The following is an 18,898-nucleotide window of genomic DNA, read 5'->3' as shown; positions in this document are numbered from 1 at the left end:
ACTATGATTTGGCATTGTTAGGTTATTATTATTATAATTAGCATCGAATCGAGTAATGCTAGCGACACAATATTTTTTAGGACTATTTTCACAATTATTGATATATCATATTGTGATTGGAACGACTTTACTTTCACCTAAGCTTATCTTTAATAATATTTTTATCATGCATCAATCAAAACATGCCATATCTTTAGTTTAAAAAAAAAAATTGTGAAAATTGTTGTGGTAGACTTAAGACTTATTGTATAAGAGATTATTATGATGATTATTGGGTAAGGAGAGAATCAAGGAAGTTGGTTTAATAGGGGGATTCGTTGGGTGGGATACTATGCTAGACTGCATGGTGTGTTTTTTACTTGGAACTTCCCCTATTTCCACCTTATTGCTGGGTGATACATCATGTATATACCTAGACAACTGCTTCTCTTCCCAAGGATTTAAGCTGGAGTGGTGGATAAGGAAGGTAACAGTGGAAGAAAAAGACCAATCATTGGTCTACTATTTTTAGCTGGAGGAATCTCTCTCTCTTTCTCGAAGACAGTTGTTTTGATGAGAGGAATATAACATGGAAGATTTTTTTTTAATAACCATTAACAAGCTGAAAAAACACTTTTGAGGTAAGCAAAAACTAATTAACAACCTTATGAGGTTGAAATATGTCAGTCTTGATTTTAGTGTTGCAACTAATCAAAATAAAAGTGATCAAAAAATCCATTCATGATCTTTTGTTAAGTATAATGCTAATTTATTGTGTCTTTTTGTCAATTCCTAATTTATGTAGCTTTTTCAGATGTACTTTCCAGGTAAACTGGGGGGCTCCTGCATATGCATACCATTAGGACCCTTTTTCAGTTTATAACTGAATGAGATTCCTTGAGATTAAGGACTTTTTTATATTCATAATATAATCTAATAATTCAGGGTCCATTTTAGACAAATTTCGCATCAAAAATAGGTTTTAACATGAGATGGATGGTCCACAACTAATTCTCAGGCATACGCATCTCTTCTATATACACAACTGCAATGTTAAAGTCTTAAAAGATGCAAAATTTTCAACATTTTTTACAACTGGTTAATATAGTAAATCATGATTGAAGTAGATAACTTTTACATGAGTTCACCACTTACGTTACTTTTATTATGTGTCCAATATGCCATGTCAAGTGTGGTAAAAAAAAATTGTAAAAAATTGTCTTTATACTTATTTGAATAAATCTTTAGGAATGGTTCTAAAAATTCGTATGCATCATATAATTGTTAGAATAGATCCTTAGGAATGGCTCAAAAGAATGATGAGTGAGGGACCATCAAACCAGCCTGCTGGGGCTAAAGTTAGGGATGGTCCTTGTGCAGAACTAGAAAAGTTGTATTTCCAAATCCTACACTGTTTTATAATACCCATTACGCATGCAAATTATATGGCTTTTCACTATGTGAGCTTCAACAATTGTCATACTTCAATTGAGGGTACTGCAGCCCAATAGCAATGTGAAAATGACTGGAGGAGGATAAAGGAGTAGGCAAAATACCATATGTATATGTGTGCAATGTGAAAATGACTGAATATTTTACTGTTCAATTCGTTTTCTTCTTCCGTTATTTGTCACATTAAAGGAAGGAGACAACCTTAAGCTTGAGAGCTCCATAAGCATAAGGACGAAAATGAGTAGGTGGAGAGACCCTTGAGGGCTATACCATCACAGGCCCAGGTTGTAACCCTCAGTCAGTCATTTGCTCAATCCTCATAAATATATAAACCAACCGTGATTATAACTATATAAAGCAACTGTCATCATCATTATCTTCTTTTTTGTGCTTAGTAAATTCCAAACCGACCACAGCCCATTTAACTTGCACTTGTTTGTCTATTTCACTATTTTGGGGGTTGGGGATTAGTTAAGGAGTTCATAAATAAGAATACAAATCATCTTTACTATTTTTTGTGTTACACTTTATGTTTCACCAATCACAATTTGCCATGTATTGTTTAACTTTCCTAATAAAATAGTCAAAGTTTAAAATAGAAAAAAATAAACACATGACAAGTTGTAATTAGTGGTACATAAAGTAAAACACAAAAAGTGGTACAAAAGATTTGTATTCCATAAGTAAACCTAAAGAACAGGAACAAGTTAAGACATACACGTCCTTCAAACTACAGAAAGGGTAATGTCTGTTACATACAATCTTGTGTGTAAAATTTTTTTAAACTGAAATTTTTACACACAACAGGGTGTGTATAAGAGAATTTATCCTTTAAAAAAAAACACACACACACACACAACCAAATCGATCGAAGATAGAAGCATGGAAATTCTTAAACAAAACAAAGTCTTACGATCACCCATAATAGAACTAAACTAGGATGAACTCTAGAAGAAATGGTGAAAAAAGAATGCACAACAAGATCATCTAATTCGATAATAACTATAGACCATAGTGATCTCAAATGACCCCCCGCCACTAGCTTACCTTGGATTACCAAGGGAGAAACCATATCCATATGTGTTCAACATAACACACCCTAGGCTTGGTTTTAACTTTTAACCACTTGACAAGAGTGGATTTCAGAGGACAAGACTTTGGAAAATTACAATTAATTTAAAAACTATAGTTAATCCAAAATAGCTAGGAAACCTCCAAATCAAATAAATTCAGTCTCAAAATAAAAGCACGTATTAATTCATTTCTAATCTCTAAAATAACGAAATGATATAAACTTGACAAGATTTGAACATAAACAAAAATCTTAGACAACTTCTCACAAAAGCAATCTTTTTAAATTAAAATGTAAAATCCTAACACATATATGAAACTTCTTCCAGAACTAGTCCACCTGTAACAAAGTGATCACGTTCTAGGCTTCTAGCACCCACATGTAACTACAAACCTGAGCAGCTAAAAAAAAAAAGAGGGATATATAGGAGCAATGGGAATGAGCTAAAAGCTAGGAAGCACGGACATGGATATAAACACAAGTACAGGTACAGACATGCATACAACATGGTGACACTAGCAATTTTTGAAAAATTATAACATTATAAAATGGTCGATATAGCACTAGTATGACACATGTACGACATGAATGCGATATGGATGCAACACCCTAAATGAAGCGATTATGCTTTCTAGGCTAAAAGACCAATAAGTGATTCTTTACTACTTCGTGCACCACATTGGGGAACAACAAAATGTACTAGGTGCGCGTAAAAAACAGAAGCCAATATATGATTGACAAGGGCGGCTAAAAAAAAAAAAAAAGGTCCATAAATTCAATGAATCTCAATGTAAATATTTAGACCAAATAAGGAGAACTTTTTTTTTTTTTTTTTTTTTTTTTTTTCTGGGGAGAAAGAAATAAGGAGAACTTTGATAGTTGTATGTACGTAAATGCATGTTTGCTCAATTTAGAATAAAAGGAATATGCACAATGTTGCAAACACAATATGCCATGTCTTTTGTATTGCCCCCTTAGGGTCACAATCAGAGCTTTGATATCTTAATTTGATAAGTACACCTTTAATTTTGCATAAAAGAATTAAGAAAATCAAAGGCACTAAATTTAGACGAGGTCATAAATCTTAATGGCTTTACTTCTTTTATAAATTCCAAATATGTTATGTTTTCGGCCAATTAGTGATACAAAACCCTAATTGGATGTTCCAATTACATATTATTTCATCTAATTTCACTAAATCCTATTATTTCATCTGATTTCATTAAATCCTATTATTTCATCTGATTTCATTAAATCCCTTGCCATAGGGTCAAATTTAATTAAAGAAATTAAGATATAACATCTAATTAAAAAACTATATTGTAACTAAGTTTTACCCAATTTCAAATTATTGTAACTAAGTTTTATCTTATATCATTTAATATTCTTGCATAACATTTTAAGTTTTTAACACCTAGAACAGGTGAAGAATATTAGTTATTGAAAATGGCACTCATTGATTATCTAACAGAGATCAATGGGCAACTGGCTCTTCCTCATTGGTAGCTGATGAGTAGATGACTTAAATTTTTAATAATGTTACTTTGTGGACCCTCTGCTGAGCTCAATTGCAGAGACTATTACCATGTCATAGGGCCTAGTTAGTGTATTTAGGAAACCTTTTTCTTTTTTGCTCAGAACAACTCTTATGAAACCTTGCTTTCAAGTGAACTCAAAGTAAGAATTGAGTGTCAAGCCTGCTGGCATGGGTACATGATGTCTCATCTGAATTTGATCATTCTGCTTTTTTTTTAATACATTTTTTTGGCCGAGATTTCTATTTACCAATTGGTTTAAGATTGTTGCACTACTGTTTTGTGCAGGCATTAGGTACTGTTCCCTATTATTCTCTTATTGACCTATATGTTCTATCATAGCAAGGTTCCATGTACCAATATTGTCACTATTGTTACACAGTTTTTAATAAGTAAATGAAATAGGCGCCCATAAAAGAATAAAGTGACAAAAAGATCAATTCGAATTACCCCAAAAGAACAAAGTGTTAAGTGCATGCATTAGGCAATTGCATGTGAAATCATAGCTAGGATTTACCTACCGATTGAATACTATACCAAGTAAGTGCATAATTTGCATTCACAAGGAACGTATTATCTTTGGTCAAAAAAGGAAACCTATTACCTAAAATAACAAAGCGTTAAGTGCATGCATGATATAGATATGGTTCCCTATTATTTATTCTATTGTTGGTTCTTGGCTCGATGGCTTATAAGATATCATTGCTAAGTTTTAACCTAACACTTGATTCCAAATTGTTGTGTAGTGTTAATAAATTAAAGTGCGTTCAAAAAGAACCTTAAAAGAACAAAGTGTTAAAGAAAAAACCAACTACAACTAGCTTAATTAGGGTTTAAATATTCATCATTTACCCGATGATGGTTAAGAAACTGTTTTTCCATTATTCAACCCAAACAAGTTCTATAAATAAATTAAACAGCCCAAATTATATAATTATAGTTGGAAAGAAAAAAAAGATATTCTCTCTTCTCAACTCTCAAACCCACACGTGTACAAAGCTTGTCAACAATTTATAAATAGGAAAAACATAGTCGTGTAAACAAATAACACCTACCCTAAAAACAAATAGATAATAATAGAAGGGATTTGGATCCAGTGCAATATCTAGGGTATTGCATCGGGTGCAATTACACTATATCCACTCACATTAATTTTTACCACTTTCATTTTTTAACTTTAATTTTTTAACTTTTTTCAACCATGTATTACTATTGCATTAAGTGCGATACCTAGAAGATACAAATTAAAGCATCTTTCCTTTAAAAGTCGCCTAAGTGTGTGTGTATATATATATTAATTCCATATATATTTAATTTGTTGAGGCTTAATTGATGGATTATTCCACTAATGATGACCACCGGCCACCACATGAGAGTTTCCGTGTGATAACTAGCAAATTAATGGATGAAGGAAACGACTAGGATATATATATATATAGAGGCAGTATATATATTTTTAATCTCTTGCTTAATATAAGGTTTAAAATTTCTATTTTGGAATAATGTCACATTCACCCTAGCTACCATGTATCAAACTTGGTACGAGAGTAATGGGACACCCCCATGTGATTCTAAGGGACACTTTCATAATTCTAAACCAATAATTTGTAGCAAACTATAGACAAAAACAAGGCAAATATCATGCAAGTGAAATTTGTATTATTCAATCTACTTATTCTTTTGTTTTTAGCTTATTGTCTTTTTTGAGTGAAGTGAAGACCCACTAAATTCTTGTTTCCTTGAGGCTTCCCTTTTGAATTATTCACATTAAACTCTCTCTCTCTTTCATGAATATTTTTTGTGTGATTTGGAGGATGAAAGTTATATATGCCTTTTATTACCTAAAACTAATTAATAAAAAAATTAAAAAAAATTAAAAATTTTTTTTGGTGACCTACTATATACTAGAAATAATACTTCATCCATAAAACGTAAAGATTAGAGAAATCTAAGACATGGTATGTGGATTATATAATAACGATTGTTAGATTATGAAGCCTAAGTCAATTCTTGTGTTTGCTGAATTGTTATTACTAGAACTTTATCGATATAGATGGAGAATGTTCTTTCTCACCTTTAAAATATTCTTGTAATCGATTATGGCTAATTTTCTTCACTAATAAAGTTTGGATGTCTTTCTTCTAAAAAAAAACCATTATATTTGTTCTTTATTACTAGGTTAACTGACATTTATACTCATATCAGTGATTTAGTAATATTCAATTATACATTTCTAGTTTCAACAATGATAAAATGACCTTTTTTTCATCCGCATATCTAATTATTATTACCATACTTTCCAATCTCAAATGCCAAACTTGTGAAATATACATATATATATATAGAGACACGTCATGATTATATATAATAAAAGGAGATCAAAAAAGAGAACTGAAAAATGACAAATAATAACATTCCCTAATTATATAATATATAAATTGATAGTAATCAATTGTTTTGGGTTCAGAAAATGGTGCACAAGCACCTAATTAATGATTCCTATATACTCCTAAATTGAGTTTAAGAACCTTGTGTGTGTACGGCTTTATTCTAATCACCGTCGTTATCAAGGAGGAGTTTCAATAAGCACATAGGTAATCGGAAACAATATGAAGCATTTTCTGACACAGTCACCCCCAAGAAAATCATTCATATATGCCAGATATGACTTTGTTCATATTTCTTTTTTTTCTCTTTTTTCAGAGAGTGAGGATTCACACACGGCCAAATTGGAGGACCCTGATTGTATTATTGTACGTACAGATTGGAGGGGAATATATTTAGTTGTCTTGCATCGAACAAAAAAAGATTGCACTCTGTTTTAGAGTTATAATTACATCATGTTGAAGATCCGAAGGAAGCAGTGTCCAATTCTTTTCATTCTCTATGTGTGTGTTTATAGATGTAGACATATATATAAGAACACATTTTGATTGTTTTCTTCTTATTTTCAATGAAAAGGGCCAGCCAAAGTACATGTATTTTTGGATAATGTTATATTCTTTTTCTAATTTTATGATTTTTTTTTTTTTTTTTTTGGGAATTATTTCTTTAGAGGTAGAAAGACTGAAACCATGCATAGGATATGTTGTATGTAATGAGATTAGCTTAAGTATTTATTATATACGTACGTTAAGTAACAAAAAATCACAAAAAAATTTGGGTAGCCTTTATTATTATTAACCAATTAACTACAATTTGAAAACTATGATTATGGACAAGTTGAGTCAAGTGGAGACAAAGAAGGCAATAACAATTAATTGAACTGCAAAGTATATTACTGGAAATTAAATGAACTTGTATATTTATGAGGGAAATAGAAGGTTGTTCAAGTAGGAGTTTTACGTAAAGGTAGGATTAGGTTATTTATTTATTTTTGTTACTCGAATATAGTAACTGATGTGTGATCATAAATAAACTACATTAAATTTAGTTATCTACCTCTTTTCATTGATTTCCTGAATCACAAATTTGAATTACTTTAGATGAGAAAGAATTATGCTTTGAACCATTATGAGTGCATCAGTTTCTAACATGATATGAGAGAATATTTGACTAATAGCAAGAAGTCTAATTCTCCAAGAGACGCATAAATTATGATATGCGCTACCCCATTTTGTTAATTCAAAACTTACGAATCTCGTAAATTTTGAGTGTGACAATTTTGGGTTTGACAGCCAATAAAATTGTTCCAACATTCAATCTAGGAAGCTATGGGCCCTACTCCACTAGTAAAAATAAGCTGTTAGGAAAAGAGTGTTTGTCAAGTAGCTAGAAAACCAGCAAAACCCTAAGTGTTCAATCATTCGAAAAATTTCTACAATCTCTTCCTCCTCTTTCTCTCTCTTTCTCTTCATCCTCCTCCTCCTCAGAAGGGGTTTGTAGCTTTTATTTATTTTTATTTATTTATTTTTTAAACTTTGTGATATTAATGGATACCATTTTTGCTCTTGCGTACTAAGGTAGAGATTTATGTTTGGATCAAAGTTCTTATAGCTATAGTTCTATTCGGAACTGCTGTTCGCTTTTTCTATAGAGCTTGGAAGGATAGGCGCAGAGCAAACAACAATGTTGCACATCCCTATGCATGTAATAATGAAGATACTATGCATGTAACACTCTAGGGCTGGGATGTCAACTGGCCTAATTAGGCCATTGGAAATTTCCTATTTTCATCATGTTGACAGCTTTTGGTTTGAATATACCGGGATTCTTTTGAGGTCACAAAGTCTGAAATTAGATTTCATTATTAAAATTAAGTCTAAATAGCTTTTTTTTTTTTTTTTGGTAGAGATAAATAGCTTGTTCAAATGTCCATTTCATATCTTTCTTAAAAAAAATGGCCATTTCATAATATTAAAAATAGGTATTCTAGAAACATTTTAAAAGCTATACACATCATTTATATAAACTTAGTCAGAGTCAAATCTAGTCCACTAAATATACTTTTTTATTGAAGGAATACTTTTTGAAAAATGCAGTCTAAATTTAACAATATATGTCTGAAATTCTATATATATATAAATATATATATCATTATTAAATTTTTCTAAAATTAGATATGAAATAAATCTAGAAGAAGAAAATGAAGTTAGGAAACACACCTCTACGTTTAAGATTTTTTATTTAATTATCAAAAATTTTACTAATTGAGATAATTTACACACGTCTTTGCCTCTAATTAAATGTAGCCGACAATGACAATATCCATCAACGAATGACTAGTGCCATTTAACAAAACAAGAAAAATCCATGGTACTAAAAGTTGTCATATATAGACGTCGGCACCCAATGTAATCTTCACAATTTTATAAAAAATGTTTTTTGTTCTCTCAAGAAACAAGCACGATGGTGATCACTTCCTGGAGACTTCTTGGACCGTCACCATCATGGAGCTACTTCTTGGAATTCAGGAATCTAAGAGAAAAGTATGCATTTTCTGACACATTCAGTTCTGCAATAAAGTCATTCATTCATGCCGGCAGAGATGGTTATTAAAATTTATTGGAAAGAAACCTCACACATGCGACCAAAATTGGAGGCCACTCATCGTGGCATTTTATTGTCCATACAAAATTAACGGATCTCTAGTTTCCTTGCATTTGTTAGATCTGAATTCCCCCTTTTTTTTTTCTTTTTTTTTAATAGATTCAATTCATGCTTAAGATTTAAATTTTATAAATTTAAAGGTGTGCTACTGTTACGTATGTGATAAATTGCTACTGTTATGGATTGACAGGTGATGTCAACCTGCATTACTGAGATTATGGGTGTGCTTAAATATTGTTTATTTATTGTAAAATAAAAATTTATTATTAAAAATATTGTAACAAAATAATTTTTAAAGATGTAAATAGTGATTTTTAAAAAAAAAGATGTGAATAGTGTTGTGAGGCCTAAATTTACCTAGAAATTTGTATTTTGTTGACTTTTGTGAGTTTGTGAACAATACCAATAAGACCCACTAAAAATTGTAGACGCACAAATTAGGTAAAACGCCTAATCCAAACGCACGCTATGAATAGAATGACTTGTGCATTTTATTGCTAATAAGAGTTGGAAGCTTGGGTATATGTACATTTCATAACTTGAAGATTTGAAAGTTATCATGTACTGCAACTATTTTCATGGTAAATTCCACCGATTGAGTAGTTTAATTTAAACTTCTGGCCTCAGAGAGTTTTTCCCTTTTTAGTTTCTCTTCCATAACACGTCTCTATGTATGTGTGTAGTGATTTATTTACAGCTATATTTATTTGCAATGCTTGTAAATTAAATCTTGACTAATTAAACACTTGGTTAAGGGAAAATTGGTTAAAATCAGTAGAAAGCCGTACTAATTAAAGTCTAAATGCAAAACTTTCATACCTAACCCAAAATAAATAAATAAATCCTAAGACATGTTGTCAAATCAAACATGGAACAAAATGATGAACGAAAAGGTTGTAATGCAAAATTGTAATGATTTCCCTAAACTTTATATAATCCAATCAGAAACACCTACAAATTTGATTGCTAGCATGACTGTCTTAAAAGTTTTCAGGTGAAATATGGGCCACTTCCTTCAATCAATATTGTTCAGGAACTCCTATCAAACAAAAAAAAAAAAAAAATATATTGTTCAGGAACTTGGTAAAGACGCATTTATCTCTGATTTAGTTAATTGCGGTTGGGATTATAAATGCAATTTCAGGTTTATTTGGCAAATAGAATTGTAGTGAAATGGACACTTTTTGTCATGACCCCATTTGCAGTATTGGGATAAAATCATGTTGCTTTGCAAGTGAGGTGCACATGCAAGACATTCGTCGTGTCACTGTCTAGTGTCTATATTTGATTAGACTGTTCAAGCTCAAAGCACATTTATTAGGCAAATGGGCCACTGCTTTCTATTTACAAATTAAACTTACACTTTTATTTATTTCCCTAATTAATTACAATTCACTATTAATTTTTATTTCTGATAGGTTACAAATCATTATGAATTGTTAGTTGTGTGCGGATGTGCAATTAATTAGGGATATGCAAGCTTCAAACTTGCACAAGTAACATCATTCATAATGATCATGGTGTTTACAAATATGACATTAATTAAGAATACAATTAAGAGAGAAGGTAATTAATGGAGAAAATATATGCTCATCTATTTGTGGAGCCACGAACACTTTTTTTTTTTTTTTGGGAGAATGGAGCCGCAAACACTTGAGTGGATGCAATTACCCACTTATTTATTTTTAGGGTATATATAAAACATTAGAAAGATATGAATCTTTTTTACAATTTCACTATCTAAATCTTTTTATGAAATCAATTATATGAGGAACTTTTTTAATATTAGATCCTCTATTATAATATATTTATTGCTCATTCTTCTCATTAGTATCCAATGTGAGACTTTATTACTATAGATTAAAGGTAAAAGTTAAATAAGATAAAAGATAAAAGTTAAATAAAATAAGTAGGTGGCTCACGTGGGACCTGTAAATAGTTGAAAAAAAATAAACAAAAGTTAAATAAAATAAATAGGTGACTTATGTGGGACTCGAAAATATTCGAGCAATAAGCTAGCTTATAAGTGCATCACATACGGGCACTTAGTGTCTGTTTGGCTAGAGAGCTTATAAGTTTAGCTTTTAGCTTCTAGTTTTCATGTACAGCATTTTATAACCTCAAATTTTCTCACTTTTTCAAAATACAAGTATACTTTAGCACATTTTCAACAAAAAGCAAAATAAGTATACTTTAACACATGTTTCCTTGTAATTTTTTAGCTTAATTCATATATTTACTATGTACATAAGGTAATCTTTTTTAATTCAATATGTTATATTATTATAGTATATATATATATATATATATATATATATATATAAACTACAAAGAACCTTGTAACTTAACTTCTTATCAATTGTTCTCTTTGTCACTGTCTTAAATATCTCTTCTTTTATCTTCCTCTAATGTCACATTTTAATCTTCAAGTTTATTGCAAGAATGGTTTCTTATTTGGATCTATCACTAACATTACTTTTTTTACTTGCCAATAAATATTTTTCTAAAATTAAACTTTTTTTTATAAGTACTTTTCTTGCATTGAATTTTTTTTTTTATAAGTAATATAATACATAGTTTAATACGGTTCGTGTAAGTATTCTAATTTTTAAAAAATAGTATTGTAAAGTCACTACAAGAAAAGTACGCTTATTAAAATATGAAATCATGTTTCCTTAAAAATGTTTATTGCAATAACTATGTACCATAATCTTCAAGTTTATTGCAAGAATGATTTCATATATGATTTTGAAATAAAAAATTACTATTTTCTAAAATTATCCATATAAATTTAAATAATATAAAGAATATTAAACTTTAAATAAATAAATAAAAGTGTGAAAATTGAGTCTAAGGTGAATTATATTTTGAGTCATCCTAAAATTAGAAAATCCAAAAATAAATTAATAATAATAATAGACAAATAAAATGAGATATAGAAGCCAAGAGCTTTGTAATTCAACTGATTTGTGTGATTCAAATCCTTCCATCCCAATTATCAAATTATAAAAAATAAAAATAAAAAGATTGACGAAATATTAATTTGAAGTGGGAATGAAGAATTCAATTGCAGCCAACCGTAAGCCTTTTCTTTATGAGCCGCCGAATTGGTTATTGACAGCCCAATGTTTGTGGCCCGCAGCAAAATGAAAAGCCCAAATACAGGTACTCCAGCTAATTCCATATAATAGTAATTAAAACCTATTGCTTTGAGAATTTACTGCCATATATTTCTATTTCTATTTCAATTCATTAATTATAAAGTAAATTGGACAGCTGCCTTGATATTATTATTATTGACAGTGTGACATAGATTCTGGGTGATTTTCAATTGGTTTTACAATTAATACACTCCTTTGGCAGATAAAACAAATTTAGTTTTAATGGCTATCAGTGTGAAAAGGAACAACCTTTGCCTGAAGGAAACAATATGATTAGTGTGCAGTTTTAATGGGTCCTCCACATTCAAATTTTGCTCCTTCATATTTGATATTGTAGTTATTTTTCTTTTTTAGGATATTAATTTTTGCAATATTTTAACTATATGGAGTGGGTTTCTCACAACTTATGGGCTTTTTAGATGCATGAGATCCACTAGCTATTAGACAACGACTCATGTAGTGGATGCATGATATATCACTTGGAGGAGAGACCAAGAGAGTATCTCATGAGACGATCATATAAGACCTGCCTCTCACACCTTGTGTAAAAGATCTTATAAAACTGTCTAATTAGTTATAAGATACTTTTTCCACCAAGAGTGAGTAGATAAAATTAGTTCATTTAGTTCATTTTATTTTTAATTTAATTTTTGACTGGAATCAAATCCAATAATGTTAATTAATATAAAATGCAAGAAGAGGATATGGTGTTGGTGCCACTGACAACTTGCATCTTATTTTGTAGCTGCCTTGAATTAATCTTTTTATTTATTTTTTCTTGCTTTGAGTTTAATAAATCCTAGGGTTTGACCAAAAAACTCAAACAACTGCTGAATTTGAAGGGCCTGAGATGGGGTCTTTATAAGCTTAAGGCCCAACATATACCACCATATTCTGTTTAAGCCTTAACTGTAGTATTGAATAGCAAAACCTTTACATCCCATATTGGGTTAGACATTGCTTAAAGGGCCCATGGTGGTTTTGATAGTTGACACTGGACACGCGAGAGGCTCTTGTCAACCTTCTAAAGAATCTTGATAATTTTTTTTTCCTTTTCCCTTATCCATTACAACATTTATACTTCTTAGGGCAATTCAACATGCAGTTGGGATCAGGATCCTCTAGGGTGACTTCATCACAAAGTTTTTAAAATTTTATTCCATCAATTTTAAAGGAGAGTATTAAATTTGGCACATTATCTACAATTTAATAGATATTAAAATAGTGATAATAGATATTTTCTTCAATGTTGATGGTTTGGTAAAATCTAATCCACTTATTTTAAAATTAATTAATAGAAGTTTAAGAACTCCATGATAGAGTTACCCTAAATGGTCTTAATCCTATGGAATTCCAAAATCTATCCTTCAAATTTGAACTAATTGAATTGTATTTTAAATCAATTTCAAAATAGTAATTGTCATAGAAAAAAAAAATGTCGATGTAGCAAAATCTAATTAATCCACACTAACTTTCAAATGTACGGATGGGATCTTAGTAATTTTGTGGCGGAGTTATTTTAAGAATTCTAAGTGACCCCTTTATTTTTTACAATTTATAGTTACAACGGGGATGAAGGAATATGAACCATTGATATTTCTCTTGGAAATATTAAGAAATTTCAGTTGAGCTACAATGCTCTTATCAACCCTAAATGATCTTAAGAACTCTAAATATTTTTTTATATTTTTTTATTAAACTCTAAATAATTCTTAATTCCTTTATTAGTCTATTACTATCTATATCGACCTGATATTATTGGTAATGATAACAAAAAAAGTTTTTAGTTTACATTGTACTAGCAATGTAAATTTATATTGTAGGCACACAAAATGTGTTAAACATTGTACATATTTTATGTGTCTTCAATTTAAGTTTACAAATTTATAAAAGTCCTAATAATAATTATTTTTTAAACAACAATTTTAAATTGAATGGAATGTCCTATTCATAAATGGTGATCTGAGGTTTTACTATGGTTTGAATTTGTTGATTTGTTTAAGGTTAATAAAAGTATGTTAGTATCTCAAAGAAAATAAAGTTTTAAAAAAATTACACACATGTGATTATACTAATTTATACCAACTAATATCTCCACAAAAAAAAAAAAAAAAAAAAAAAGACAAACTAAAATGCCCCTATTTCTTCAGGTAAAAAAAAAAATGTAAAATACTATTTTGGTCTCTAAACTTTACTAAAAGTTTGTTTTTCATCCCTAAATTTTAAAAAGTTCTTTTTTCATTCCTAAACTTTGTAAAGAGTTTTTTAAATAATATGTAGACAAAAATAAGGATGAAAAAAGAACTTTTTCAATAATTTAAGAATGAAAAACAAACTTTTAGTAAAGTTTAAGAACATAAATAAATTATTTTCAATAGTTTAGGAATAAAATATGAACTTTTCAATAGTTTAGGACCAAAAAATGTACTTTTTAAAGTTTAGAGTTGAAAAAAAAAATTTGTGATAAAGTTTATGAATCAAAATAGTATTTTAAAAAAATGATTTTTTTTTTTTTGGGCTGAGAAAAAAAAAAAAAAAACAGTGGCTTAGACTTTAGACATAAAAATGAAAAGTAATGATGGATGATGGATGATGGATGATGGATAAACTTCAATAATTTTTTCCTTTTAAATATTTCCAGGAACCCCCAGAGACTTCCTATAACATTGACTTCGAAGTCCACAATGAAAAGGGGTTGAGTATAGAACTTTGTCCAACATTCTTCTGTGGCCTAATAGTGTCCAGAAATTTCTGGAACCCACTTTGCCCTTCTATTCCATCCAATATATAAACCAACACCAATCAACTCACCAAACCATCAGTGACAAACAAGACGACATTTATCCAAACTGTTAGCAGATATCAGCCAAACAGCTAAAAACATGTCCCTCTTTCAAACCCTCTTTGATCAGAGAAACTTTTTTGATCCTTTCAAATGGTTTCTCTCAGAAAACTCAGATATCCTAGGCTCTGAGAACACCAACATGGACTGGAAAGAAACCCCACATGCCCACATCTTCGAAATTGATCTTCCGGGTCTTACAAAAGAGGATGTGAAGCTTGAAGTTCATGAAGGGAGAGTGCTTCATATAAGTGCAGAGAGGAAAGAAGAGCTAGACAATGAGAAGACGGAGAAGTGGCACTGCAAAGAGAGAAGTAGAGGTAGCTTTATGAGGCAGTTTCGGTTGCCTGATAATGCAAAAGTTGATGAGATTAAGGCTTCAATGCATGATGGGGTACTAGTTGTGACTGTGCCTAAAGATGAGACCAAAAAGAAGCATAAACAACATAAGGAGGTTGAAATTTCTGGGGATGAAGAAGGTAAACGACATGCTCCAAAAGGACTTGGTCGTTTTGTGTGCTGCAAAGCTTAAATAAGCATGAAACTTATTCAGTTATTTGTAACACTTATTTCTATATAGTCTTTGTGGATTGGTGAGTGTAATTTTCTTTTCTTTTTTAAAGAAAAATAGAAGCTGAATGTAATTTTATTTTGTGAAAAGTTGGAGTGATTTTTTTATGCTTGCATTGTAAATATAGGTGTTGTTTTGTTCCTTTTCTTTCTTTTCTTTTTTTGGGTTTTGTTTTGGTTTGATTTTTCGTTAATTGGACTGTGATTGTTTTACTATTGTGTCTGTCCTCAATATTTGAACATTGAAGTATACATGTAAGCAATGGCACAAAAGCTCTCTCCCCCTCTTAAGTGAAGTGAAAACATGGAGGCTAGATTCAACATATTTTATTTTTTACGATTTTAGGAAGCTGTAAAATGGGAAAAATCATAAAAAATTCAAAAATGCTCGAAACGTCGAACTGCTTGCTGGAATCCTCCTCTAAAATCATGGAATGAATTTAGGGACACAAAAATGGAAAAAGGCACGAGCTAATTTTTCCGGAGTGCGGGATGATGCGGCACAGCGTACACCATGAACTATTTTAAACTCTCTCTGGGTCTATGTGCAGAAATTGAAAGCCTAATAAGGAAGTTTTGGTGGGGTCAGAAATGAGACAGGAGGAAGATTCATTGGGTCAAATGGGAAACTCTTTGCCTCCCAAAATCTGAAGGGGGTATGGGATTCAAAGACTTGATCTTATTCAATGATGCACTACTTGCAAAACAAGCATGGAGGTTTTTGCACAATCAGAATTCCTTATTTTATAGGGTATTCAAACCCAAATTCTTCCCGGATTACTCGATTTTGGAGGCCTCAAATTCTCATTCAGGATTTTATGCTTGGCAAAGTATCCTAAAAGGGCAGGATGTTTTGTTGAAAGGTGCTAGATGGAGAGTAGGAAGTGGGGAGTCCATTAGTGTGTGGCTTGATGCATGGCTGCCATCATTGGAGCACCCACGGATACAATCACACATTGTTGAAGGATTTGAAGATATCAAGGTAAAAGACCTCATAGAGCTGGAGACACACAGCTGGGATGATAATCTCATTCAAGGTTTGTTCAACAACTAGGAGGTAAACTTGATAAAGAGTATTCCCTTATGCACTACCCCTGTTACGGATACAATCACATGACCTTTCAATGCTTCGGGTTTTTACACTGTGAAATCTGGATATAAATTCTTAGCCAAAGGTGAGCTCCACAATCAATCAACTACCCCTTCAGATCATAACAGTGAACTATGGAAGTTAATATGGAGTCTTGAGGTCCCAAACAAAATTAAAAATTTTGTGTGGAGGTCAAGCAAAGATGCAATCCCAGTAAAGAAAAACCTGAAAAAGAGAAAGATTTTGAATGATGACATCTGCGAACAATGTGGACAAGCTGAAGAATCAGTGCTACACGCAGTCTGGGAGTGCTCAAAACTATCTCCAATTTGGGACGCTGTACCTGACTCTGCATGTCGTCAAACTCACTCATTTGCAAATATAAAGGACCTGCTTCTTTATGTCTCAAATGCGGGCAGCAAGGTGGATTTACTGGTGGCCATCATGTGGAACATATGGTATCGCAGAAACCAGCTGAGGTTGAACAAGGATTATCCCATATCCCAGGTACTTCAAATTGCTCAACAATGTTTGCTGGCTTACACAAAGGAAAACAGAGTGCAAAGAACTCAGATGAACTCCCCAACACCAACCAGAGTTGCTTGGCATCCCCCACCTGATGGATGCATGAAAATTAACTTCGACGGAGCAACTTTCAAAGACATCAATAAGGCTAGTCTTGGAATCATCATTCGGGATGGTTTTGGACAGGTAATGGCTTCCCTATCTGAGCATATTCAACTCCCTTACTCATCGGACCTGGTTGAAGCGATGGCAGCGGCAAGAGCCATCTATTTTGCTGCAGAACTTGGCTTCTCTAGTTACGTGTTGGAAGGTGACTCAGAATTGATTATTAAGGCACTAAAGAATGAGGAAGATTCCCTTGCACCCTTTGGTCATATCCTAGCTGCAGCCAAAACCTCAACAGATGTCAGTTGTATTTCATTTTCCCATATTCGTAGACTTGGCAATTCTGTTGCTCACAACCTTGCAAAACATGCACGACATGTTGCGGGTTTAAAGGTGTGGATGGAGGATGTTCCTCCACACCTCTATCATGTATTATTAACCGATCTTGGTTGATTTTCTTAATGAAATTCCAGTTTTGTTTCTCAAAAAAAAAAAAAAAAGTGAAGTGAAAACATTTTTCTCCCCTAGAAAAAGGGGAAACAGGTTTTTTTTTTTTTTTTTAAAATTTTAGTAGCAAGATATATTATTAAACGAAATAAAGAAAATGAAATTTAAAAAGGATTAAAAAAAATTAAAAAAAAAAAAAAGCAATGCTATTAAGAGTTAAGACACTGTTAAACAAAATACAATGGGAAATTAATAGGACAACGCATAAATTGACCCCACCAAAAGAAAATTTCTAATAGGACAATGGGCAATTAATGTTTTCCAAAAAAGAAAAAAAAATTCAACACACCAACAACTAGGCACAAGCTTCGCAACACCAAAATCTCTCTGAAACTGGCCCCATTCAACCCTCGCAAAACTCCCAGAAACCAAGAAAGCTAGAATCCAGATTAAAGATGCAAACAAAGAACTATTTCCCCCACTCAGTGCAACTATCCTCATCTTTTTTTGCACTAATTCCCCTACAATCTTATTACTCCTTTTGTCATGTCTTTAATTAAGCAAATTTTGTAGTCCCCAATGTTTGCTAGAGGATTCTTTCTTGTAAGTTTGCGAGAATTATATTCACATCTACTCCTTAGGGTCTTTTTGTTTGGTCCTTTGAAGCAAGAGGGAAATAGATCCTTTCCATTTCAAAACTGAGATGATAGTATGTCATTTTCGTTTATCTAACTTAGAGAACATGCTCCACTCTCTTTGGAGTTGCAACGACCTTAAGGAAGTCTGGAGAAGGGACTTTGGCTGGATTTTCGGGTCAGGTCTGATCTTCTCTTCTTTTAAAGAGCTGGTTGCTCTGGTTTTCACAAAGCCGGAGCTGATTCCTCTGTTTGCTACGACGGCATGGTCGATTTGGTTTCATAGGAATAAGACCCGGGTTGGTGAGAGTGTAAGGCCGCTGGATCAGATAGTTGGTTTTGCACGTGAATATGTACATGATTTTAAGTCCCTTAAGAAAAGCTCTCCCTCGCTCCGTGTCTCTGCTCCAAAAACTTGGAGTCCTCCTGCTGATGA

General features: G+C 31.8%; 1 protein-coding gene across 1 annotated transcript; it reads left to right on the top strand.

Annotated features, from left to right (window-relative positions):
* Nucleotides 1-15,080: 15,080 nt before the first annotated feature.
* On the top strand, nucleotides 15,081-15,722 carry LOC115983433 (18.1 kDa class I heat shock protein-like). Its single transcript, XM_031106105.1, has one exon. It carries the CDS (start codon nucleotides 15,131-15,133, stop codon nucleotides 15,620-15,622), a length of 492 nt encoding a protein of 163 aa, XP_030961965.1. The 5' UTR covers nucleotides 15,081-15,130; the 3' UTR covers nucleotides 15,623-15,722.
* The last annotated feature ends 3,176 nt before the right edge of the window (nucleotides 15,723-18,898 follow it).

Source organism: Quercus lobata, chromosome 4 (assembly GCF_001633185.2).
Source record: "Quercus lobata isolate SW786 chromosome 4, ValleyOak3.0 Primary Assembly, whole genome shotgun sequence".
NCBI lineage: Eukaryota > Viridiplantae > Streptophyta > Magnoliopsida > Fagales > Fagaceae > Quercus > Quercus lobata.
Note: the sequence above shows the minus strand (reverse complement) of the source record. Positions and strands in the feature narration are given on the sequence as shown.